Source organism: Rhinoderma darwinii, chromosome 1 (assembly GCF_050947455.1).
Source record: "Rhinoderma darwinii isolate aRhiDar2 chromosome 1, aRhiDar2.hap1, whole genome shotgun sequence".
Lineage (NCBI taxonomy): Eukaryota > Metazoa > Chordata > Amphibia > Anura > Rhinodermatidae > Rhinoderma > Rhinoderma darwinii.
In genome coordinates this window covers 177,927,401-177,953,432 of record NC_134687.1, presented here as the reverse complement: position 1 = coordinate 177,953,432, position 26,032 = coordinate 177,927,401, and the positions used below count along the sequence as shown (strand labels likewise).

At 40.9% G+C, this 26,032-nt stretch overlaps 1 protein-coding gene across 1 annotated transcript in view; it reads left to right on the top strand.

Annotated features, from left to right (window-relative positions):
- Positions 1–26,032, top strand: part of NFKB1 (nuclear factor kappa B subunit 1) — a 140,868-nt gene that overhangs the window by 27,241 nt on the left and 87,595 nt on the right. Inside the window, exon 2 of the mRNA XM_075860621.1 lies at positions 25,865–25,903. Within this exon, the coding sequence (XP_075716736.1) occupies positions 25,871–25,903 (33 nt within the window). The 5' untranslated portion in view covers positions 25,865–25,870. The remainder of the gene's footprint in view (positions 1–25,864; positions 25,904–26,032) is intronic.

Here is a 26,032-nt window from a genome sequence, read left to right as displayed (position 1 = left end):
GAATAAGAACTCTTGAAAACCTGACTACAGATGCAAATGTAATATCTTTCCCCCTCCTATCTTTAAAATACAATCTTTCAGATAAAAAATGTTTCACTTATATTCGACTGAATGAATATCCCAGAATAAATAATGTCATTCCTCAAATATGTAAAATGTCTTCAAGACTAAACTATTTCAGCAAATTTTTACATGATGTAAAAAGGTAAAGGGACAGATAGAAATTCTGTACTCCGAATTACTAAGTATTGATCAACCGTCAAAAATGGAGTATATGATGGCTTGAGAGCGAGATATTGAGAAATCTTCTTCATCCCAATCTTGGAGTCAAGCAATGCGATGGTCAGCTAACAATTTCCATTTCATTAACCATTTAGAATTATTATGGAAATTGCAATTAAGATGGTATCTCTCTCCATCGCGAATAGCGTTGTAAATAGCGAGTGTTTGTAAATTACTCGGATTTATGTTGGAGGGACATCTTTGAATATTGGTGTGAGGTGTTTGATTTAATAACATGAACTTGTAAGACTACTGTGGAGCCAACACCAGAACTGGCACTTCTTCATCTTTCATTTGAAGCAGTCCCAGCTAGCTGTAGATGGGTGGTCCGCAGGATATGTATAGCCGCTAGAGCGGAACTAGTGTCTAAATGGAAATCTAAAGATCTTCCACAAATAAATCGACTGAGGAAAAAAGTGAATCAATACTATCTATATGAGAAGTGCATGCAGCAGAATGGGGTTATCCGAGTAAAGTCGTTGCTAGAGAGATGGTCTTGCTGGTCATCCGATGTATAGATCTAGTCTCAAATCAACAACGATACCCGAGAAATCTCTCCATCTGCCGCCTAAAGATATAAATCACGTACCCCCAGTCCTTTTTGTTTTTTTATTTTTCCTGTTTTTCTTTCCCTTTCTCTATTGTCTATATTTTTGTTGTATTATGTGATGCAGGGAGCAGGGAAGGGATGGATAAGGACATTCATATGTCTGCTAAAAATATGTATGTATTTTTATGAACGATATATATATAATGTGAAAATTGTAAACTGAATTTATAACATAATAAATTATAATTATACATAAAAAAAGAAAAGAAAGTGTGGGTATCAGAGGTGCTTTGCCCAATAAATAAAGGCACACAAAGCCTGGTTACTGAGAAATCTGTTCTTCTCAAGAATGATTGGTTAGTATGAACCATGCCTCTAAGCAAACAACTTTCAGAAGACATAAGAAGACGTGTTATAGAGATATATGAAGCTGGAAAAGGGTACAAAAGCATTTCTTAAGACCTGGGTGTACATCAATCCATGGTTAGATAAATTGTCTACAGATGGACTTTTGTTACTCTCTAGATGACGCATCCTGTTAAGATCACTCCAAGGGCACAACAGGCAATCCTTAAGGGTATGTGCACATGTAAACTGCATTTACGTCTGAAATTACGTAGCTGTTTTCAGGAGAAAACAGCTTCATAATTTCAGACGTAATTGCTCGTCCTCGCATTTTGCGAGGCGTCATTGATGGCCGTAATTTAGAGTTGTTCTTCATTGAATTCAATGAAAAACTGCTCAAATTACGTCCAAAGAAGTGTCCTGCACTTCTTTGACGAGGCAGTCATTTTACGCATCATCGTTTGACAGCTGTCAAACGACGACTCGTAAATTACAGGTCGTCGGCACAGTACGTGGCAAACCCATTCAAATGAATGGGTAGATGTTTGCCGACGTATTGGAGCCGTATTTTCAGGCGTAAATTGATGCAATATACGCCTCGTTTACGCCTGAAAATAGGTCGTGTGAAACAAGCCTAAAGAGGTGAGAAAGAACCCAAGGGTAACAGCAAAAGATCTACTGAAGACTCTACAAACGACAAAAACCTCTGTTCTTATGTCCACTATTAGAAAAATACTGAAGAAGAATGGTGTTCGTGGTAGACACAACGAAGGGAGCCGCTGGTGTCCCAAAAAACATTGCAACCTATCTCAAGGTTGCCAGAGACCGCCTGGATGCTGCATAATGCTTCTGGGGAAATTTCTATGGACACAAGACAAAATTAAAAACTTTTTAGCACAAATGCACAACAATGTTTAAAGAAAAAAAAAAAACAGCACACCAAGACCAAAACCTCATCCCTACTGTGAAGCATGATGGAGGGAGCATCATAGTTGGCGGCTTTGCTGACTCAGGGCCTGTACACCTTACGATCATTGAGGGAAGAGTGGGGCAGATTTACTAATACTGTCTAAATTTTAGACAGTGTTATCTTAGACCAGGCAGTCAGAAAATGTGCTAAGGCCCCATGCACACGAACGTAAAAACGCCCGTAATCATGGGCCGTAATTACGGGCCCATAGAGTTCTATTGGCCACGGGTACCTCCCCGTATGCTTACCGGAAGGTGCCCGGGCCGTTGAAAAATATAGAACATGTCCTAATTTTAGGCCGTAATTACGGCACGGGCAGGCCCATAGAAGTCTATGGGGCTCCCGTAATTACGGGTGACTACGTGTGTGCACCCGTAATTACGGGAGCGTTGCTAGGCGACGTCAGTGGATAGTCACTGTCCAGGGTGCTGAAAGAGTTAAACGATCGGCAGTAACTCTTTCAGCACCCTGGACAGTGGCTACCGATCGCAATATAGATCAACCTGTAAAAAAAAGTCATACTTACCCAGAACTCCCTGCTTCTTCCTCCAGTCCGGCCTCCTGGGATGACATTACAGCCCATGTGACCGCTGCAGCGGTCCCATGAACTGCCGCGTCATCCAGGGAGGTCGGGCTGGATGTCAAAAGAGGGACGCGTCACCAAGACAACGGCCGGCTAAGTATGAATTTCTCTTACTTTTACTATGGAAAGGGCTGCCCCTTCTCTCTATCCTGCACTGATAGAGAGAAGGGGCTGCCGATTAGTGCAGTGCAATTTTGCATCGAAAACGTGCCCGTAAATACGGGTGGAATACTGGTGACACCGGACCACGGGCACGGGTCCGTAAATACTGGTGCAATACGGGTCGAATACGTGTGACCAAGGACCCGTATTTAGGGAAAAAATACGTTCGTGTGCATAAGGCCTCAGTATATAAAAGTGGTACATGCTGTATGATAAAATTGGGGCTTCTGAAGCAACACCCATTTTTTGCTTGGTCATGTCCCTTTTTTGCTAATCCCCCTCTCCTTGACGAGTGTGTCGAAAAAAGTGTCTAAAAGAGTTTATAAATATGGCGCATATCGTGTACGGCAGAATTTTGGCGCATTTTGAAAAGTAAATCTGCCCTAATGAATTTAAAGGTGTATCCAAACATTTTACAGAAGAATGTAAGGGCAGCAGTCCATGACATCAAGTTAAAGAGACATTGGGTGATGCAACAAGACAGTGACCTAAAGTATACAAGTAAATCAACTAAAGAACAGTTGAAAGAGAAGAAGATTTGTGTTGTGGAATGGCCTGACCTTAACCCTATCGAGATGCTGTGGCATGACCTGAAGAGGACTGTGCATGCAAGGCATTCTCGAAATATTGATGAACTGAGACACATTTGCGAGAAGGAATGATCCAAAATTCCTCAACATTGTGCAAATCTTATTTACAGGAAGCGTTTGGTGGAGGTGATTTATGCTACATGAGGATCTACAGGATATTAAATTCAGGGGTTCACTTACCTTTTCTTCCTGAACTGTGGATGTTTACTTAATGTGCTCAATAAAATACATGAACGGTCCAACCGCTTGTGTGTTATTAGTTTAGTGGATCGTCTAGAATTGGGGCTTAGATAACAATCCGACCATATTTTGTTAGTAATCAATGCAGAATTATAGGTAATTCCCTTTAGACCTCGTTCACATCTACGTTGGAGGCTCCATGATGGACACCAAATAATTTGTATCGCTGCGTCCGCAAAGTCCAAACTATTAAATAATAATATTAAATACCCGTACAGTGCACACCATTAAAAAAAATCTAGAATTGCTGTTGCCTGGTCACCTCATCTCGAAGAAAAAATCAAATAAAAAGTGATATAAAAGTCTTACTTACCCCAAAATTCTACCAATAAAAACGAAAGCTAGCGCCACAAAAAATAAGCCCTCATACCGCTCAATCGACGGAGAAAAAAAAAGCTATGGCTCTCAGATTATGGTGACACTAAAATTATTTTCAAGTTCAACATTTTTTGTAAAAGTAGTAAAACATAAAAAACTATATAAAGTTGGTGTCGCCGTAATCGTATTGACCTACAGAATAAAGTTAACATGTAGTTTTTATTCCTATCACAAAATACAGGCAGGATGACCAATATAATGCAAAATATAACATCTTTATTAGATAAAAAATAAATACAGAATATATAATAGAACGACAAGCCCATAATGCGAGGAACCCCACACGTAAATACTAAAAACCTCCTATAGAAAAAAATACATGGGTAAATATAGCAAGGTGCAAGTGCCTAAACAATAAATGCAGCAACCCTATACTGACAAGTGTCGAGTCAGGGAAAACAACTAGACTAGACAGGCACAAAAAGGAGGACCGAATACAGACCAAAAGAGAGGGACCCTGATCCCCAACATGTGTTTTGCCACCTGCTTCGTGGGTCATGTCATTTTCATTGCTTGGTGAACGCCGCGAAGACTAAACACAAAAAACAATGGAGGAATTGCTGTTTTTTCCCCATTCCACCCCACAAAGAATTTATTTTCAGTTTCCCAATACATTATATGGTACAATAAATGGTGCAGTGAAAAACTACAACTTGTCCCCCAAAAATCAAGACCTCATACGGATTTATCGACAGGTGGGGAGAAAAAAGGAAAATAAAAAAATGAAAAATAGCTGCGGTAGGAAGGGTTTGTGAGAGTAATTTCTTCATTCTGATGTATACATTGGGGGTCTTGAGAAAACACTTTCCTTTTCACTCACTTTCAGAGTGGTTGGGATAAATGCTCATATTTGTAGTTACGCGTTTGTGGTCCGTAGTCTTACTGAGAGAGAGGCGTTCTCACAACTATATGAAGACTGCGGTGGGCAAGGATAAAGAACGATGCAGTCATTTCCAGACAGCTGTTCTCTACCATATGTATTGTTCGAGATATGTCTTTCACTATTTTTTATATACAACAAATATTTGAAACTGAACAGTTGGCATTTTCCTTCTAATTTGATATTCTTGAATTTCTATATTCTGCTTCTTCCTGGTTTGTTTATGCACAAAGGGCAACAAAGCTGAAACTAGTGTTTACTGTGTCTAAGAGCACATTCAGACGTGGCGGAATTGTTGTTGAATTCCGCTGCGGACAGTCCGCAGTGGAATTCTGCAGCAGCCGTTTTTTACATTTCTTACTATACATTTTTAGGGCATGACCACACATGGCGGAATTCCTCCGCAACTGTCCGCATCAATGCCGCACAGAATCTGCGTTGCAGATTCTGCAGCGGATCTGCACAAAATGTGCAGAAAATTGATGCGGACTGGCCGCTGCGGACTGCAGGAAAAGTGCTTCTCTTCTCCCTATTCAGTGCAGGATAGAGAGAAGGGACAGCACTTTCCCTAGTGAAAGTCAAAGAATTTCATACTTACCGCCCGTTGTCTTGGTGACGCGTCCCTCTTTCGGCATCCGGCCCGACCTCCCTGGATGACGCTCCAGTCCATGTGACCGCTGCAGCCTGTGCTTGGCCTGTGATTGGCTGCAGCCGTCACTTACACTGAAACGTCATCCTGGGAGGCCGGACTGGAGACAGACGCAGGGAGTTCTCGGTAAGTATGAACTTATATTTTATTTTACAGATACATGTATATTGAGATCGGTAGTCACTGTCCCGGGTGCAGAAACAGTTACTGCTGATCGCGTAACTCTTTCAGCACCCTGGACAGTGACTATTTACAGACGTCTCCTAGCAACGCTCCCGTCATTACGGGAGCCCCATTGACTTCCTCAGTCTGGCTGTAGACCTAGAAATACATAGGTCCAGCCAGAATGAAGAAATGTCATGGTAGTAAAAACAATACGCTCCGCAGCACACATAAGATCTGCGGACTTCATTGCGGAATTTTGACTCTCCATTGAAGTCAATGGAGAAATTCCGCCATGAGTCCGCAACCAGTCCGCCACTGCTCCGCAACAGACAGAGCATGCTGCGGACACCAAATTCCGCTCCGCAGCCTATGCTCCGCAGCGGAATTGTACGCATCGTGTAAACGAACACTGCTAAATTAAAGTGAAAGTCAATGGAGAAACGGCTCCGCTGCGGATTAACGCTGCGGAGTGTCCGCAGCGGAATTTAAGTGAAATTCCGCTATGTGTGAACCCGCCCTTAGGAAACTTAGTTCAGACGTTGCAGAAAATAACTGCGGAAATAGGCTGCGGTGCAGAATTTTCCCTCCGCCGCATGCTCATTCTGTTGCGGAGAAGAAGTGGAATTTCACTGCGTATTTCAGCCTTTGCAATTCAAAAACTGAAATCTGTGGCAAGTCCGCTGTGATTTCTGCAACGTCTGTCAAATATGAAAATGTTGGTGCAGATTCGTTGCGTAATTGTCCCAAATCTGCACCAACATTTGCAGCGGAAAAACTCTGCCCCGTCTGAACATGGCCTTAGGCCTTATTCACACGAACGTATTTTACGTCCGTGATACGCGCGTGAAAATCACGCAAGGACCTATGATAGGCAATGGGGACGTTCATACTGTTCGTGATTTTCACGCAGCGTGTGTCGGCTGCGTAAAACTCACAAAATGTCCTATGCTTGGCCGTTTTTCGCGCATTACGCACCCATTGATGTCAATGGGTGCATGAAAATCGCGCACGGCACACGGATGCGCTTTCGTGTGCCGCACATGATTTGCGCTACAGTTGTAAAATAAATGAATGAAAACATAAAAGCACCTCCTGCTTTTATGTTTGTAAACATAAAAACAGAGTGTCATAACGATGCCGGCTGTGCGAAAATCACGCAGGCACGCACCAGATACTGATGCCACACGGAACTGCAAAAAAACGCTGCGTTTTGCGCGCGCAATATGCACACGCTCGTGTGAATAAGGCCTTAGAGTGATGCAGTCATTTAAGCAGTTACCTTTTCACATGTTATATATTTGCTTCTCTTGGTGTAAAAGCCAGTAAGGGTATGTGCACACACAATATAAAATATGGAGCTATTTTCAAGTGAAAACAGCTCCTGATTTTCAGATGTTTTTTAACCCCTTCAGGACTGAGCCTGTTTTGGCCTTGTGGACGCAGCCTATTTTTTTCAGATCTGACATGTCACTTTATGTGGTAATAACTTGGGAATGCTTTTACCTATCCAAGCAATTCTGAGATTGTTTTCTCGTGACATATTGTACTGTATGTTAGTGGAAAAATGTGATCAATAAATTCAGTATTTGTTTGTGAAAATCACCAAACTTTAGAGAAAATTTGCAAAAATTAGAATTTTTCTAAATTTAAATGTATCTGCTTGTAAGACAGATAGTAATACCACACACAATAATTACTAATTAACATTTCCCATATGTCTACTTTATGTTGGCATTGTTTTTTGAACATCCTTTTATTTTTCTAGGACGTTACAAGGCTTAGAACTTTAGCAGCAATTTCTCACATTTTCAAGAAAATTTCCAAAACCTATTTTTATAGGTAGCAGTTCAGTTCTGAAGTGGCTTTTAAAGGGCCTTATATATTAGAAACCCCCGTAAGTCACCCAATTTTAAAAACTGCACCCCTCAAAGTATTCAATACAGCATTTAGAAAGTTTCTTAACCCTTTAGGTGTTTCACAGGAATTAAAGCAAAATAGAGGGGAAATGTACAATTTATTTTTTTTTGTTGGAAAATCCATTTTTTCTGTAACACAAAATGTTTTACCAGAGAAACGCAACTCAATATTTATTGCCCAGATTCTGCAGTTTTTAGAAATATCCCATATGTAGCCCTAGTGTGGTAATCGACTGAAGCACAGACCTCAAAAGCAAGAGCGCACCTAGAGGATTTTGGGGCCTCCTTTTTATTAGACTATATATCAGGCACCATGTCAGGTTTGAAGAGGTCTTGTGGTGCTCCATAAAAGACACCATTTGGCAAACTACACCCCTCAAGGAATTTATAGTGTGGTATAGTGAGCATTTTAAACCCACAGGTTTTTTACTGAATTTAGTGGAATTAGTCTGTAAAAATGAAAATCTAAATTTTTTCCAATAAAACTTAGAAATTATCAATTTGTACAAGGAATGACGAAGAAAAAGCACCCCAAGATTTGTAAAGCAATTTTTCCTGATTATGGCAATACCCCATATGTGGTAATAAACGGCTGTTTGGACACACGGCAGGGCTCATAAGGGAAGGAGCGCTATTTGGCTTTTGGAGCTCAAGTTTACTCAATTGGTTTTCGGGTGTCATGTCGCATTTGCAAACTCCCTGTGGGACCAAAATGGTGGACACCCCCCAGAAGTGACCCCATTTGGGAAACCACAGCCCTAAAAAGAATTTGTCTAGGGGTATAGTGAGCATTTTGATCCCATAGGGTTTTTGCTGAATTTAGTGTAATTAGGCCGTCAAAACTTCTATTGTTTTTTATTCTTTTTTTTTTACGGCATTCACTGTGCGCTATAAATTATATATTTAATTTTTTTCTGTGGGTCGATGCGATTATGGCGATATCATTACGTATATAGGTTTTTTATGTTTTACGGTGTTTGCACAATAAAATCACGGTTTTAAAAAAATTATTTCCTTTTTGTGTCGCCATATTCTAAGAGCCACAACTTTTTTATTTTTCTATCAGGAAAGCTGTGTGAGGGCTTTTTTTTTTGCGGAACAAACTGTAGTTTTTATTGTTACATTTTTTTGATCCCTATGTATGCAATTATTTGGGAGCTGAAGTGACTAAAAATAGCGATTCCGGTATAGTTTTTTTTATTTTATGGCGGTCACCGTGCGGGATAAATTACATTATATTTTTATGGTTCAGGTCGTTACGGGCGCGGCGATACCAATTATGCATAGTTTAATTTTTTCATTTTTATCTAATAATAAAGGACTTTATAAGGGAAAAAGGGCGATTTTTAAGTTTTTTATTATTTTTACATTTTACTTTTGTACATTTTTTTAAAACTTTTTTAAACTTTTTTTTTTTTAGTCCTACTAGGGACTTGAAGATCCAATTGTTGGATCGTTGTTATAATACCCTGCAATACTTATGTATTGCAGGGTGTTATACCTGTCAGTTTTACATTGACAGTAGGCATATTAGGTCCTGCCTCTGGCAGGAACTAATCGCCTTCCATAGATGGCAGATCGGAAGCCTTTGTTAGGCTTCCGGTTGTCATAGCAATCGCCCCCCGCAACAATCGCCCCCCCCCCCCCGCAATCGCGTAGCGGGGTGCCGATGTTGCTATAACAACTTAAATGCGGCGGTCGCTATTGACTGCTGTGATCCGACCCGATGTTTTCCCCCAGTACTAAGGCTGCTAGTAGCAGCCCCTACTGGGAGATGCCGGGCTGCGGAGAGCGCCTGTGTGCTCTGTTAGGAGCACACGTAGATTAACGGGCTGCAGGCACAAGGACCATTGCTGCAGCCCCTTAATCTACGTGGGGTGGACGGGAAGGGGTTAATCAAACTTGGGATTTTCGTGCCGTTTTTGGAGCTGTTTTTCTATAGAGTCTATGAAAAACAGCACCAAAAACGGCTGAAGAAGTGACATGCACTTCTTTTTCGCAGCCGTAAAACGCCCCGTCGGAACAGAACGCCGTTTTTCGCATTGAAATCAATGGGCAGATGTTTGGAGGTGTTCTGCCTGAAAAACGTCTGAAAACACTCCGTGTGAACATACCCTTAGTGTGTGTGTGCAACTACATGCAGGCGGGTGACTGGGTGACCAGAAGACTGAGCTCCATATCAGCTGACTATGGTTGCGTCTTCCAGAGTAGCTCTAGAGCACAAACTTCTGCTCTATCAAAGTGAAATACTATGAAGTATAAAAGAATAGGAATATTCATAATCATAGTGTATAATTTTGGTAGTGAATATGTAATATATACAGTACAGCATGTGAAAATATGTTGTCTGTACTGAGGCTGCAGTGTTACATTTATGTTTCACGTTCCTTTTTATAGAGACTGAACAATGTGAAACAAATACAATAAGATCATCTTGCAGCCCTAGTGAATGTGAAAATAATAAGGACTATACTGCATAGCAGACGCTGGTTAGTGGCACATGACCTACATTTCCGAAACCTCAGGTATATGTGCTATACTAGAAAGCACTGATATGCATCTTTCATTTTTAAAATGTTTAGTGTTTTCATTGCAGTACAGTCTCTCAGACTTAATTTCTGAGGCTCCGTTGCAAATTCCAACAGATTTGGGGGGAAGAATAGCACTCAATAATAAGTCAGTGCGGTCCATAAGGCATCGGTGGTATCCGCGTTTTGCGGATTCGGTAAAGCGTTGTGGCTTCCATTATAAAGAGAAGCCACTATGCAGATGTGAACAGAGCCCTAGAAGTATTGTCATGGGGTGAAACATTTATCATTTCTAAAGTTATCAAAATGTTTTCATCAGCAAGTGATAAAATGAAAGGGATCAGATGTGCCTTAGGGTATGTTCACACGACAGCGTCCGTAACGGCTGAAATTACGGGGATGTTTTCAGGAGAAAACATCCCCGTAATTTCAGCCGTAACGGCATGTGCAGGCGCTTGAACGCCGCATCCATTACGGACGTAATTGGCGCTGCTTTTCATTGGAGTCAATGAATAACGGCTCCAATTACGCCCCAAGAAGTGACAGGTCACTTCTTTGACACGGGCGTCTATTTACGCGTCGTCATTTGACAGCGGCGCGTAAATATACGCCTCGTGTGAACAGACAAACGTCAGCCCATTGCTTTCAAGACGCATTTTTCGGACGTAATTCGGGGCAAAAACGCCCGAATTACGTCCGTAATTAGTGTGTGAACATACCCTTAGATTTGTATACAGGGGAAAGACTAAAGTAGATGCATGAAAGTGACTGTATTCATCGTGTTTTGTGTTTAGGTTTACGTATTTTACCTTTTTACAGCTTTTTGTAAATGTATAGAAAATCAATAATTAAAGGCTATGTAAACCGTCGAAAGCAATTTTTAATAAAAATGTCTAACAGTGTGTTTTGTGCAACTTTATAATTCGTTTTTACTAAAAATTATTTTTACTTTTTGAAATACAACTACTTTGTATCTAGACGCAGCAAAATAATTTTTAATAAAAACTAATTATAAAGTTGCACAAAAAACACTGATTGACCTTTTTTTATTTTTTTTTCAAAAAAATCGCTTTCAGAGGTTTACACAGCCTTTAACCCTTTCCCGCCGCAACCATTTTTCTGGTTTTCACCTCCTCACCTTCCAAAAGCCGTAACTTTTTTATTTTTCCTATCAATATTGCCGTATGAGAGCACCATTTATTGTACCATATAATGTAGTGGAAAACGGGAAAAAAAAATATTTGCGGCGTGAAATAGGAAAAAAACAGCAATTCCTCAATCTTTTGGGTGGTTTTGTTTTTACGGGGTTCAGCGTGCGGTAAAAATGTTGAATAAAAGTGTAAAAATAAAAGTTTCAAGTAAAAAAATACCAAAACACACAAAAGTCTTTTATTATAGGAAAAAAATGAAAACGTTAAAAAAAAAAGTACACATATTTGGGATCACCGCGTCCGTAACGACCCAAACTGTAAAACTATCATGATATTTTTCCCGCATGGTGAACACTGCAAAAAAGATTACTAAAAAACAATGCCAGAATCGCTATTTTTTGGTCACCAGCCTTCACAAAACATTGATCAAAAAGTCGCATTTACCCCAAAACAGTACCAGTAAAAACTACAACCCGTCCCGCAAAAAACAAGCCCTTACACAGCTTTTTTGAAGAAAAATAAAAAAGTTATGGCTCTCAGGATATGGTGACAAAAAATAAATGATTTAAAAAAAAAGTGATTTTATTGTGCAAACGGTGTAAAACATTAAAAAAAGAATAAAAATCTTTGTCTGAATTGCTGGTTCTTGGTCACATTGCTTGCCAAAAAATGGAAGAAAAAGTGATCACAAAAATCGCATGTACCCCAAAATGGTACAAATGAAAACTACAGATTGTCCCGCACCAAATAAGCCCTCACACGGCTCCAGTGGAGAAAAAATAAAAAAGTTCTGGCTTTCAGAATATGGCGATGCAAAATGTGCAGAGTGTTCCAAAAGCAGATAAGATGGGGCACCATTTATCAGTGTGACACCGGCCAAATATCTATGTATTATTATTTATTTACGACATTATTATACCCTCTTATTATGCCCTGATGTACTCCGCACAGATTACATATACCCCCACATTATAAACTGAAATACCAGCAATACCACAAACAGAACAAATACCAAGCAAAATCTGCGCTCCAAAAGCCAAAATTGCTTTTAAAATGTTGGGGTGCATTTTCTCCTTTATTCCTTGTAAAAATTTGACAATTTCCACGTTGTATCCAAATAATTACATTTTTAATTTCACAGCGTAATTACACTAAATTCTGCAAAAAAACTGTGGGGTCAAAATTCTCACTATTCCCCTCAATACATTCCTTCAGGGGTGTAGTTTCCCAAATGGTGTCACTTTTTGGGGGGTGTCCACTGATTTGGTCCTGCAGGGGCTTTGCAAATGTGACATGGCGCCGCAAACCATTCCAGCAAAATTTAAGCTCCAAAATCCAAATAACGCTCCTTCCCTTCTAAGCCATGCTGTGGGTACGAACAGCAAGAATCCCATAACTTAGATTTTCCATGCCCCTTATTAGCTTCGTTGCTCATCTTTGTATTTTTTCCAACTGCAGGGCATCTTTTCTATGAAATGGAGGCCAGTACTGAACTGCATATTCTAGATGAGGCCTCACTAATGCTTTGTAAAGTGGTAATATTACATCACTGTCCCGCAAGTCCATGCCTCTTTTAATACACGATAATATCTTGCTGGCCTTTGAAGCAGCTGATTGACATTGCATGCTGTTATTTAGTTTATCTACAAGTACACCCAGATACTTCTCGACAAGTGACTCTCCCAGTATAGCTCCCCCTAGGACATATGATGCATGCAGGTTGTTGGTACCCAGATGCATAACTTTACATTTATCTACATTAAACCTCATTTGCCAAGTTGATGGCGAAACATTTAGTGTGTCCATATCAGCTTGCAATTTATGAACATCTTCTATAGACTGAACAATACTTTATAGCTTGGTGTCATCTGCAAAAATAGAAATAGTGCTATTAATCCCATCCTCTATATCATTAATAAATAAGTTGAATAATAGGGGTCCCAGCACTGAACCCTGGGGTACACCACTTATAACCGGGGACCATTCAGAGTAGGAATCATTGACCACAACTCTCTGGATACGGTCCTTGAGCCAATTCTCAATCCAATCCAATTACAAACTATATTTTCAAAACCTATAGTCCTTAATTTACCCATTAGACGTCTATGAGGGACAGCGTCAAATGCCTTTGCAAAGTCCAAAAACACTATATCCACAGCGGCCCCTCTGTCTTGGCTTCTGCTCACCTCTTCATATAAACAAATCAGGTTGGTCTGACAACTTCTGTCCTTAGTAAAACCGTGCTGGCTGTCACATGTAATACTATTTTTTGTCACATCATCCTGTATATAGTCCCTCAATAGCCCCTCAATCATTTTTCCCACGATTGATGTTACGCTAACTGGTCTATAATTACCCGGGGAACTAGAGTCCTTTTTGAAAATAGGCACCACATTTGCCCTGCGCCAGTCCCTTGGCACTATACTAGTCACTAGAGAATCTCTAAATATTATGAAGAGGGGGACAGAAATAACTGTACTAAGCTCTTTAAGAACTCTAGGGTGTAACCCATCTGGTCCTGGAGCCTTGTGCACATTTATTTACCTTACTTTGGCCATATCTACATTCAGCCAATTTAGTATATCAACTGATATATTAACAGCACTGGCAGGGGCTACATCAGCTGCTCTTTCTTCTGTTGTATATACAGAGCTAAAGAACCCATTTAGTAACTCTGCCTTCCCTTGATCCCCTGTGACCAACTCCCCATTACCACTATCTAAGGGTCTTACATGTTCAGACCTTATTAAGCTCTTTATAATTTACAAAGGCTACAGCTGTACCCTCAGATTTGTATTTTTCAAATGCTCTTTTTTTCTATATATTGCCATTTTTACAGAAGGTGTAAGCCATGTGGGGTTTAATTTTAGTCGTTTATACTTGTTACCTATAGGAATAAATTTTGCACTATATTAATACAATGTAGATTTTAAGATGTCCAATTTATCATTTGTACCATTATTTGACATCAGTTGTTCCCAGTCTATATCCTGAATTACAGCCCTCATCCCGGGGAAATTGGCCTTCTTAAATGTAAGTGTTTTTGCCCTCCCAGCCTGTGTTTGTTTTTTTACAGTATAGGTAAAATATAACTATATTGTGATAACTGTTACCGAGGTTTTCACGAACATTGACATTCCCAACAAGTTCTGCATTATTAGAAATGACCAGATCCAACAGAGCTTCATCTCTAGTCGGGTCTTCCACAAACTGGCCCATAAAATTTTCCTACAACACGTTGAGGACATTTTTTCCCTTCGCAGTTGAAGCCGAACCATGACACCAATTAATATCCCGGTAATTAAAATCTCCCATTATCACTAGAGTACCCCCCTGTGCAGCCTGCTCCATCTGTTTGTATAGCTGTTCTCCAATCTCCTCAGTTATATTGGGGGGGTCTATAGATTACACCAAAAGTATTTTTTTCAGTGTTTACCTCCCTTTGTAATTCCACCCACAAGGTTTCAACCTCCTCACAATCTTCACCCTCTAATGTCTCTTTCACACTCACCTTCATATCACTTCTCACATACAGACATACACCACCGCCTTTCCTATTTGCCCTGTCTTTCCTAAACAGTGTAAAACCCTGTAGATTTACAGCCCAATCATGTGAAGAGTCTAGCCATGTTTCAGCAATACCAACTATATCTATATTTTCTTCCAGTACCAAGGCCTCCAGCTCCCCCATTTTGCTTGCTAGACTTCTGGCATTTGTGAACATTAACTTTAATTTGCATTTCAATTTGCCACATTTGGTATCAAAAAAATGATTATTTGACATTATTTGGCCATTTTTATTTTCATTTGCTGTTTTGTAACAAAAGGATCTCCTTATCCTGTTGCCTAGTCCTCTCCCCACAGTCTCCCGCCACCATTGTAGTCTGACCCCTCTCTAACCTAATTACCCCTTTATTTTCTACATTGACCTCCCTCCTCAGCCCTAGTTTAAATACTCCGCCACCCCAGCTAGAATTCTCTCCCCCAGCACAGCGGACCCCCTTCCATTTAGGTGCAAATCCTCTGCAGAATACAGTTTGTACCCCAATGAAAAGTCAGCCCAGTGCTCTAGGAACCCAAAGCCTTCTCCTCTACACCAAGACTTAAGCCATGCATTTAACTCCCTGAGCTCCCGCTGTCTTTCCTGTGATGCACATGGCACAGGCAGTATTCCTGAGAATACTATCTTGGAGGTCCTCCCTTCAGCTTGTAGCCTAGTTCTTTAAAATTATTCTTAAGGCTCCTCCACCTACCATTTATACTGTCGTTGGTTCCCACATTGACCACCACGGCTGGATCATCACCAGCCCCTCCCAGTAATTTATCCACCTGTTCCACCACATGCCGAACCCTGGCAACCATTAGGTTGGGGTGGTGTGGACTTACCCTATTAGTTTAAATTAGTTACAAAATGTTCAATTTACAATGGTCGGCCAAGAACAAGTCAATATTGTACATTGTGGAAGCACTGTATTGCAATTGAAAAACAATTAGGATTTCTATGTTTCTGTAATTTTTATGCGATATTGAAGTTATTATATTGCACTGCGTGCAAAGTTTTGCAAATTTATGAAACAATGTGTATACTATGTTATATTTTAATATTTTCAAAATAAAAATCTTTGATAAAGAAAAAAAGAAAAACAATTAGGAAATCCAAGGTACTAGGAACAAAATATGATTTGCTTAGTTCATAACCTGGCATACCACCAGACCATTATGAGTAGTCGCATGCGGTGTGCTGATGATCTGGGATCTGCGTGTCATTAGGGATCTTAGTGTCTAGAGCCACAATAAACGTGGAAATTTACGCCATTCAATATGCGGCATAAATAACATTTTACCTGTATTCTATGGGTCGGTACGATTACGACGATACCACATATGTTTACGTTTTTTTTATGTTTTACTACGTTTGCACAATAAAAGCACTTTTTAAACAAAAATAATACATTTTGGCATAATTGCATTCCAAGAGCCATAACTGTATTCTTTTTTAGTTGATATCACCATATGAAGGCTTGTTTTTTGCAGGACGAGGTGTAGTTTTCATCGTTACTATTTTGGGGTGCATGGGACTTATTGATTAATTGATTAATTTTTAGTATATTTTTTTGGTGGTGGAATTCAGAAAAATGTTAACATTGTTTTTAGTGGGTTTTTTTGTACGGCGTTCGGTATACCGTTGAATTAATGTGTTAACTTTATTCTTTGTGTTGTTACAATCGCAGCGATACCATATATGTGTACTTTTCATGTTTGTTTTTACACTTTTATTAAATAAAACCACTTTTTATGGAAAAAAATTGTTTTATTTTATTTTTACTGTTCACGTTTTTTTTTATATTTTCAAAAACTTTATTTGACTGTTTTTAATTATTTATTTAAGTCCCACTAGTGGACATCACCATGCGATCTTCTGATCGCAGATATAATGCTTTGGTATACTTAGTATACCAAAGCATTATTGCCTGTCAGTGTAAAACTGACAGGCAATCTATTATGCCATGCCTCTGGCACGGCATAATAGGCATACAGCCAGGGTAGGCCTGGGGATCTTTGTTAGACACCCGGCTGCCATGGCAACTCGTTGGCAGCCTGGGATCGCATTCGCGGGCCACAGATGGGTGACAGAGGGAGCTCCCTCCCTCTGTCAATAGATTTAAATGCTGCGGTCGCTATTGACTGCGACATTTAATGGGTTAAACGGCTGAGATTGAAGGTTTCTTCAATCCCGGCAGTTGCAGCGGGAGCCCAGCTGTCAGTCATAGCTGGGCTCCCGCGGCAATCATGCGGCCACAGCTTCTGTGCCCGCGCGATCTCTATCACGTACATGCACGTGGGAATGCGCAAACAGGCAGCATTCCCCGACGTGCATGTACGTGAAAATGCGGGAAGGGGAAGGCTATGTACACCTTTGAAATGTTAGTTTTTTAATAGAACATTGTATCAGTGTGATTGGTGCAACATTCTAATTCCTTTTTATTAAAAATTATATACAAAGCAGCTGTATCTTAACCTCTTGCCGCGCTACTCCGCAATAGTACGTCCTGCAGAGGGGTTAGTTCCCGCATCCAGACGTACTATTGCGGAGTAGTTCCCGGCGCACACTGTCCTAACGGACAGTGTCCGGGAACCGGGAGGTCAGCTGTCCCTGACAGCTGACACTCCAGCCTTGCCGGTCAGCGGACCATCGCCGCTGATTTCGGCAATTAACCCCATAAATGCGGCGACGGATTGCCGTCGCCGCATTTAAGTTGTTTGAAGCACATCGGCAGCCCCCACGAAGTGATCGTGGGGGCTACCGATGCTTGTCATGGCAATCGGAGGTCAGACAATGACCTCCGGGTTGCCATGTACGGAAGCCTTGGAGGAGCAGCCTCCTGCCGGTCCTCCGAGGCTTCCTGTCAGTGTGACTGTCACGTCACAATGACAGTTGGAGTGCATTACACTACGTGTGTAGTGTAATGCACTCCAGCAGCGATCAAAGCTGCAAGTCTAAGTGTCCCCTAGTGGGACAAGTGAAAAAAGTAAAAAAAAGATAATAAAAATGTTTTAAAAAAGTGTAAAAATAAAAGTTATAAGTTATATAAACAAATACTTCATTTTTTTCCTATAATAAGTCTTTCATTATAGGAAAAAAATTAACACGTTAAAAAAAGTACACATGTCTAGTATCACCGCGTTCGTAATGACCCCAACTATAAAACTATAATGTTATTTTTCCCGCACAATGGACACCCCAAAAAAAAATCAATAAAAAACTACACCAGAATCGCTATTTTTTGGTCACCACCCCTCCCAAAATAGAGAATAAAAAGTGATCAAAAAGTCGCATGTACCCGAAAATAATACCGATAAAAACTACAACCCGTCCCGCAAAAAACAAGCCCTTACACAGCTTTTTTGACTGAAAAATAAAAAAGTTACGGCTCTCAGAATATGGTGACACAAAAAAAAAATTATTTTATAAAAAAGAGATTTTATTGCGCAAACGCTGCAAAACATAATAAAAACCTGTATACATATGGTATCGCCGTAATCGTACCGACCCGCAGAATAAAAAATAATGGCCATTTATAGTGCATGGTGAACGCCGCAAAAAATAAACTAAAAAACATTGTCAGAATTGCTTGTTTTTGGTCACCCGGCTTGCAAAAAACTTTAATAAAAAGTGATCAAAAAAAGTCGCATGTACCCCAAAATGGTACCAATGAAAAAGTACAGATTGTCCCGCAACAAATAAGCCCTCATGCAGCTCCGGTGGTGAAAAAATAAAGATGTTCTGGCTCTCAGAATATGGCGATGCAAAATGTGCAGTGTTTTCTAAAAGCGGGTAATATCCGACACCATTTATCAGTGCGACACCGGCCACACATCTATGAATTATTATTTATTTACCGCATTATTATACCCTCTTATTATGCCCTGATGTACTCCGCACAGACTACATATGCCCTCACATTATAAACTGAAATACCATCGAAACCCAAAACAGAAAAACTACCAAGCAAAATCTGCGCTCCAAAAGCAAAATGGCATCCCTCCCTTCTGAGCCCTGCAGCGTGCCAAAACAGCAGTTTGCGCTCACATATATGGCCTCGCCATACCCGGGAGAACCCGCTTAACGTTTTATGAGGTATTTGTCTTCAGTGGCACAAACTGGGCTCAACATATTATGCACTAAAATGGCACATCAGTGCAAAATTGCAATATTCACACCATCCGCTGTGCATTAACCCCTTTGAGCACTATGACTTAATAGCACGTCATGGTGCGGGGGTGATGTATGGAGCGGGCTCACGTGCTGAGCCCGCTCCATACGCTGCGGGCGTCGGCTGTGTATTAGAGCTGACACCCAGGACTAACGGACAGGAACAGCGATGGTGCGGTTACAGAAGCCTGTAAGAATAACAATATACTGCAATACATTAGTATCGCAGCATATTGTACCCGCGATCCAATGATCGCTGGTACAAGTCCCCTAAGGGGACTAATAAAATGTGTAGAAGAAGAATTAAAGTTATTAGTAGTGAGAAAGAAAAAAAACCTTTTCCCATTTTTCTTCAAAAGTAATGTCAAAAAATAAACAGAATTGATATCGCTACGTCCGTAAAAGGCCGAACTATTACAATATACCATTATTTTACTTGCACGGTGAACACCGTAAAAAACTTAAATAATTTAAACCGCAAAAATCGCTGTAGTTTTCGTTTTTACCGCACGGCGAAAGCTGTAAAAACGAAAACCCCCAAAAATGGAATCAGATTTTTTTCCTATATTCCTATATTTTCCTATTTTTTTTCAGTTTCCCAGTACTTTTTATGGCACTTTAATTGGTGTCAATAGAAACTACAATTCCTCCCGCCAAAAATAAGCCCTCACAACACTCTACTGACGGAAAAAGAAAAAAGTTATGGCTCTTGTAAGGCGGGGAGTGAAAAACAAAAATAAGAAAGCAAAAAATGGATCAGTCCTGAAAGGGTTAATTCATTTCTAATGAAAAAAATGTATGACCCCATGTGGGGTATTTCCGTACCCGGGAGAAATTGCTTTATAAAAATTGGTTGTTTATTTCTCCTTTATCCCTTGTGAAAATGAGAAAATTCAACATTTTAGTGGAAAAAAATTGTGATATTAATTTTCTCCGCCTAATTCTAAGAAATTCTGCAAAAGACCCGTGGAGTCTAAATGCTCACTATACCCATAGAAAAATTCCTTGAGGGGGGTTTCCAAAATGGGGTAACTTGGGGGGCTACCACTGTTTTGGTCTCTCCAGGGCGTTGCAAAGGCGGCATGGCACCGAAAAACAATCCATCAAAATCCGTGCTCCAAAATCCAAATGGCGCTACTTCCCTTCTGAGCGCTGCCATGGGTCCAATCAGTTTATTACCATATATGGGGTATTGCCGTAATCAGGAGAAAATGCTTTACAAATGTTGTGGTTCTTTTTTTCCTTTATTCGTTGTAAAAATTTAACATTTCTATGCTTTTTCAGAAAAAAAGTTGATTTTCATTTTCACTGCCTAATTCCACGAAATTCTGCAAAAAACCTGTGTGGTCAAAATGCTAACTATACCCCTAGATAAATTCCTTGAGAAGTGTCGTTTCCAAAATGGGGTCACTTTTGGGGGGTTTCCCCTGTTTAGGTCTCTGGGTGCTCCTTTGCTTCTGAGGCCGGTGCTTCAGTCCATTACCACACTAGGGCCACATGTGGGATATTTCTAAAAACTGCAGAATCTGGGCAATAAATATTGTGTTGCATTTCTCTGGTAAAACCTTCTGTGTTACAAAAAAAAATGTATTAGTAATTTATTTCTGCAAAAAAAATAAAAAATGTACTACTTTGCTTTAATTCCTGTGAAACGCCTAAAGGGTTAAAACACTTTGTGAATGCTAATTCGAATACCTTGAGGGGTGCAGTTTTCAAAATGGGGTGACTTCTGGGGATTTTCTAATATATAAGGCCCTCAAAGCCACCTCAGACTGAACTGGTACCTGAAAAAATAGCCTTTTTAAATTTTCTTTAAAATAAGAGAAATTGCTGCTAAAGTTCTAAGCCTTGTAACGTCCTAGAAAAATAAAAGGACGTTCAAAAAACGATGCAAACATAAAGTAGACATATGGGAAATGTAAACTAGTAACTATTTTGTGTGGTATTACTATCTGTTTTAGAAGCAGATACGTTTAAATTTAGAAAAATGCTAATTTTTGCTAATTTTTTCTAAATTGTGTGTTTTCAGAAATAAATACCAAAATTATCGACAAAATTTTTTCAGTAGCATAAAGTACAACATGTCACGAGAAGACAATCTCAGAATCGCTTGGATAGGTAAAAGCATTCCAACGTTATTACCACATAAAGTAACACATGTCAGATTTTAAAAAATCGGCTGGGTCCTGAAGGCCAAAACAGGCTGGGTCCTGAAGGGGTTAAAAAGTAAAAGTAATAATTTTTTCTAAAAAGTAATTAAAAAGTTGCACCAATCACACTGGCTGTTTTATTAAAAAGATTATTTTTTTTCAAAGGTGCCGTTAGCATTTAGTTTTTGGCAGGTTCTCATTGTTGCTACACTTCTTGTGTTTATGTATGTTTGTTGTTCAGTGACAAACATTCTGATAATGAAAAAAGTTACTTTTTATGAAATCTGCGTGTCTTTTCTAAATTATTCCATATATGGACAGAGATGTCAGAGGCAACCCAGAGCTGGAGTCCCGGGCAGAGCGCTAGTAGGCTCTTCCTGGGACTCCAGCTGTGCTCCTGACATCACTTGGACTCCTGCTCTGGGGAAGCCCCTGACATCATTGTGTATGTATGGACAGCGATGTCAGGGAATTCCACAGAGTCCCGGAGCAGAGCCGATACTAGCGCTCTGCCCGGGACTCCGCTCTGGGGAAGACCCTGACACACTGTCCATATATGGGCAGCGATGTCAGGGAATTCCACAGAGTCCCGGAACAGAGCCGATACTAGCGCTCTGCCCGGGACTCCGCTCTGGGGAAGACCCTGACACACTGTCCATATATGGGCAGCTATGTCAGGGAATTCCACAGCGTCCCGGAGCAGAGCCTGTACTAGCGCTCTGCCCGGGACTCCGGCTCTGGGGAAGCCCCAGACATCGCTGTTCATATGTGGACAGCGATGTCAGGGAATTCCAGAGTCTCGGAGCAGAGCCGATACTAGCGGCTCTGTATCCCGCGCGCCGCGTGCTTGAGACCCCTGCTCTAGTGAATCTTTTTCCACAAAACTATACATCAAATATCAAACTATGTTCAGAATAAGAGTTAATTTTTTTGTGTTGTCCAAATTACCATTCCCATCCGTGTCGCACATATATACTCATAAATATACACATATATTCTCATTTTAGATGTAAAAATTCATATCTGTATAGAATAACAGTGACAGACTCTCTTTAAAGCTATGATTTTATCAAACTACTGTATTTATCCTGTATCACAGAACATACCGAAGAGCTTTTTTAAAGATATTATTTAAAACAACTTTTATTTCATCATTTTGAAAATGTTCATTTTTTGTTTACTATGTTCTAGTTCCTGAAATGCATATAGTGGATTCTAGTTTGAGGAAGCTGCCTTAGGCCTCATGCACACGACCGTAAAAACACCCGTTATTACGGGTCGTAATTACGACCCGAAATAACGGGCCCATAGACTTCTGTTGGCCACGGGTACCTTCCCGTTTTCTCATGGGAAGGTGTCCGTGCTGTTAAAAAGATAGAACATGTTCTATTTTTTTATTTTACGGGCCGTACTACTATACTTTATAATGGGAGCACGGCTCGGAAAAACGGCCTGCTGCCCGTGGCCGGCCGTGCTCGTAATTACGAGTCGTAATTACGAGCACGGTCGTGTGCATGAGGCCTTAGATGTATCCCCAGTACAGTGTGGGAAAGAATATTTCCTATCTATTGATATTACTTTATACTTATTGTAATGTCTATGGCCACGGTCTGTCGTTCTAACTTACCCCTCACGACCGCGACCATGGACATCCTGCTGCTGTGCTGCGTCCCCCCCCCCCCCTGTGAGGCGTCGGCACTCACGTCCGGATATCGAGCCTGTCTCCCGGAGGGTGCACGCGCTCGTGCCCGGTCCTAAAGGGCCGGTGCGCGCACTTGAAAATCATCAACTCATGAATGCCTGGACTATAAGAGGGTCACCGCTCTTCTTATCCTCGCCTGAGCATTGTTGTTGTTTCCCTTAGTCTGTCTTACCAATGGTTTCCTAAGTGTCTTCCAGCTTCCCAGTGTTTCCCGTACCTGTATTATGTTTCCCGTGCTATCAGTACCATCCTCGTCTACTGCCGTGCTGAGCTGTTGTCGTGTTTTGCTGCATCTCCATGCCTGTTCTACTGCACTACGCCTGACGTCTACCTGCTGCCTGGTCCCAGCCGAGCCTGCCTTGCTACTATCTACATTGCCACGTTGGTACTCGTAAGACCCAAGACCTAATCGCCCGTCAGTTCTGGTGGCCCACGCTGCCCAAAGACGTCATGGACGTCGTCTCCTCATGTACGGTATGCGCAGCAAATAAAGTTGCCCACTCCAGACCAGCTGGTCTGCTCCAACTACTGCCTGTGCCCGATGCCCCCTGGCAGCATGTTGCAATGGACTTTGTCACGGACCTCCCTCTCTCTGCGGGTTGCAGTGTGATCTGGGTGGTGGTGAATCGATTCTCTAAAATGGCTCATTTTGTTCCCCTGACTGGCCTGCCTTCTGCTGCTCGATTGGCTGACGTCTTCATACAACACATCTTCCGTCTGCACGGCTTGCTCCTGCATATTGTTTCGGATCGAGGGCTCCAGTTCACTTCAAAGTTTTGGAGACCACTCTGCGGTCTACTTGGTGTAAAGTTGGACTTCTCTTTGACCTAGTCCAATGGACAAGTCGAGAGGATTAACCAAATTATGGAGAACTATCTGCGGCACTTTGTTTCCAGACGACTTGATGACTGCGTGCAGCTGCTCCCGTGGGCAGAATTCTCCTATAATAACCATACTAGTGAGTCCACCACCTCCAGCCCGTTCTTCATAGTCTACGGCCAACATCCTCGAATACCTCTTCCTGTCTCTACTATGTCCCAGGTGCCTGCAGCTGACTCGACCTTCAGGGACTTTCTGCAAATATGGCAACAGACCTGTTCTTCTATTCTGCTAGCGGTGGATCGCATCAAGAAAAAAGCAGATACTAGAAGACGGGATCCTCCTCAGTTTCTTCCAGGTACGAAGGTTTGGTTGTCCTCAAAGAATATCCGGCTGAGGGTGCCGTCCTGCAAATTTGCTCCCAGGTTCCTCAGACCGTTCGAGATCCTGCTACAAGTTAAACCGGTGTCTTACAAGCTTCGGCTGCCTCCTACACTCAAGATCCCTAACTCCTTCCATGTATCCTTGCTGAAGCCCGTGGTCCTGAACCGCTACTCTAGGACTCCTAGTTCCGCAGTGGCTCCTGCCGGTTCGTCTGGGACGTTCGAGGTAAGGGAGATTCTAGCCACCAAGAAGGTGGGAGGAAGGACATTTTTTTGGGTGGATTGGAGGGCATTCGGCCCAGAAGAGAGGTCTTGGGAGCGAGAGGAGAACATCGATGCCCCTGTCCTCATAAGGAAGTTTCTCTCCCGTTCTGGTCCCAAGAAGAGGGGGCGTAAGAGGGGGGATACTGTAATGTCTATGGCCACGGTCTGTCGTTCTAACTTACCCCTCGACGACTGCAGCCATGGACGTCCTGCTGCTGTGCTGCGACGTCCCCCTGTGAGGCGCCGGCACTCACTTCCGGCTGCCTTGCTACTGTCTACATTGCCTCAGGTACCCTTTTCTGGACTATAGACTCTGTACCATACCTGTTTGGCCAGCTGCCATCCCGCTACACGGTACGGCCCAGTGGGTCCACACCCCGCCTCGTGACACTTATCTTATTATGTGTATTATTACTACTACTTCTACAGTAAATCCTTTTATCTGGCATATGATATGAAATAATACAGCACAGAACTGCAATTTCATGTGGAATTTTATATGACTGAAAGTGGGTTGACAAAAGTTATAGCCAATGAGTTTTACCAAGCGGTTGTCCAGTTTGGACAACCTCTACTCATGTGAAAGGTCTCCTGACGGTGTGTTGATCACGAGTGGATTAATGCTGGGATCCATCATGAAGCATTACATGGCACCATTGAATTTAGACACTCTTCTCTAATACAGGGTTCCGAGTGAACGTCGCCTACTCTTTACATCCATATGCTTTTTATAGGGCATATGAAACGGAGTTGTCTAGAGCAGACAATGCATTTTAATAAAGTGTCTTAAAGGCTGCGTACACCTTTGTAAGCAAATTTTTTTTATTATTATTAAATTAATGTGTTATGTGTTTTCTATGTCACTTTAAAATGTACTTTTTAAGAAAAATATATATATATATATATATATATTTTTAATGATACAGCTCTACAGGATACATAGAAGCTGTAAAATTCACCAAAAAAAAAATAAACAAATAATAGTCAATTTGAAAGTTGCATAAAAACAAATAACACATTCATTTATCCCCTTCCCCCTGCTTGCATTCTGGGCCCTAATGACCAAGCCATTTTTTAAATTTTTCCATTGTCACATTCGAAGAGCTATAACTTTTTTATAAAATACAACATAAGAATTCTTATATCAGGTCTATTAGCTGGAGGCTACGTTCCAGATATAGATCTTTTATATCTTATTTCAAGTCTCTGACTTCCCTGAACTCATATAACAATTTTTTTTTTAAATATACAGCAGATGTATATTTCTTCATGAAATACTTGCACTGCACTGAGCTATATGTAAGGTAAGTAATCCATAATGTGGCAGTTTTTATAGACCTTTTATAAACTTTTAAAATTGAAATTTCAGTAATTTACTGCTGTTTGTAATAGACTTATTTTTATAATGATCTAAAGGATAACGTTATACACATTGTTTTGCAGGCAAATATGGCGAAACACGTGTTTGACATGGGTGACCAAGTAAGTAATGCTTTTAATTATTTTGATCTTTGTCGTTAAGCACATTTCAAACAAGGTAAAATAATAAAATCTATGTCTATTTGTTTGATATCAGAATTACTGTGGCATAAGTGTACTGGTATGAAAGTG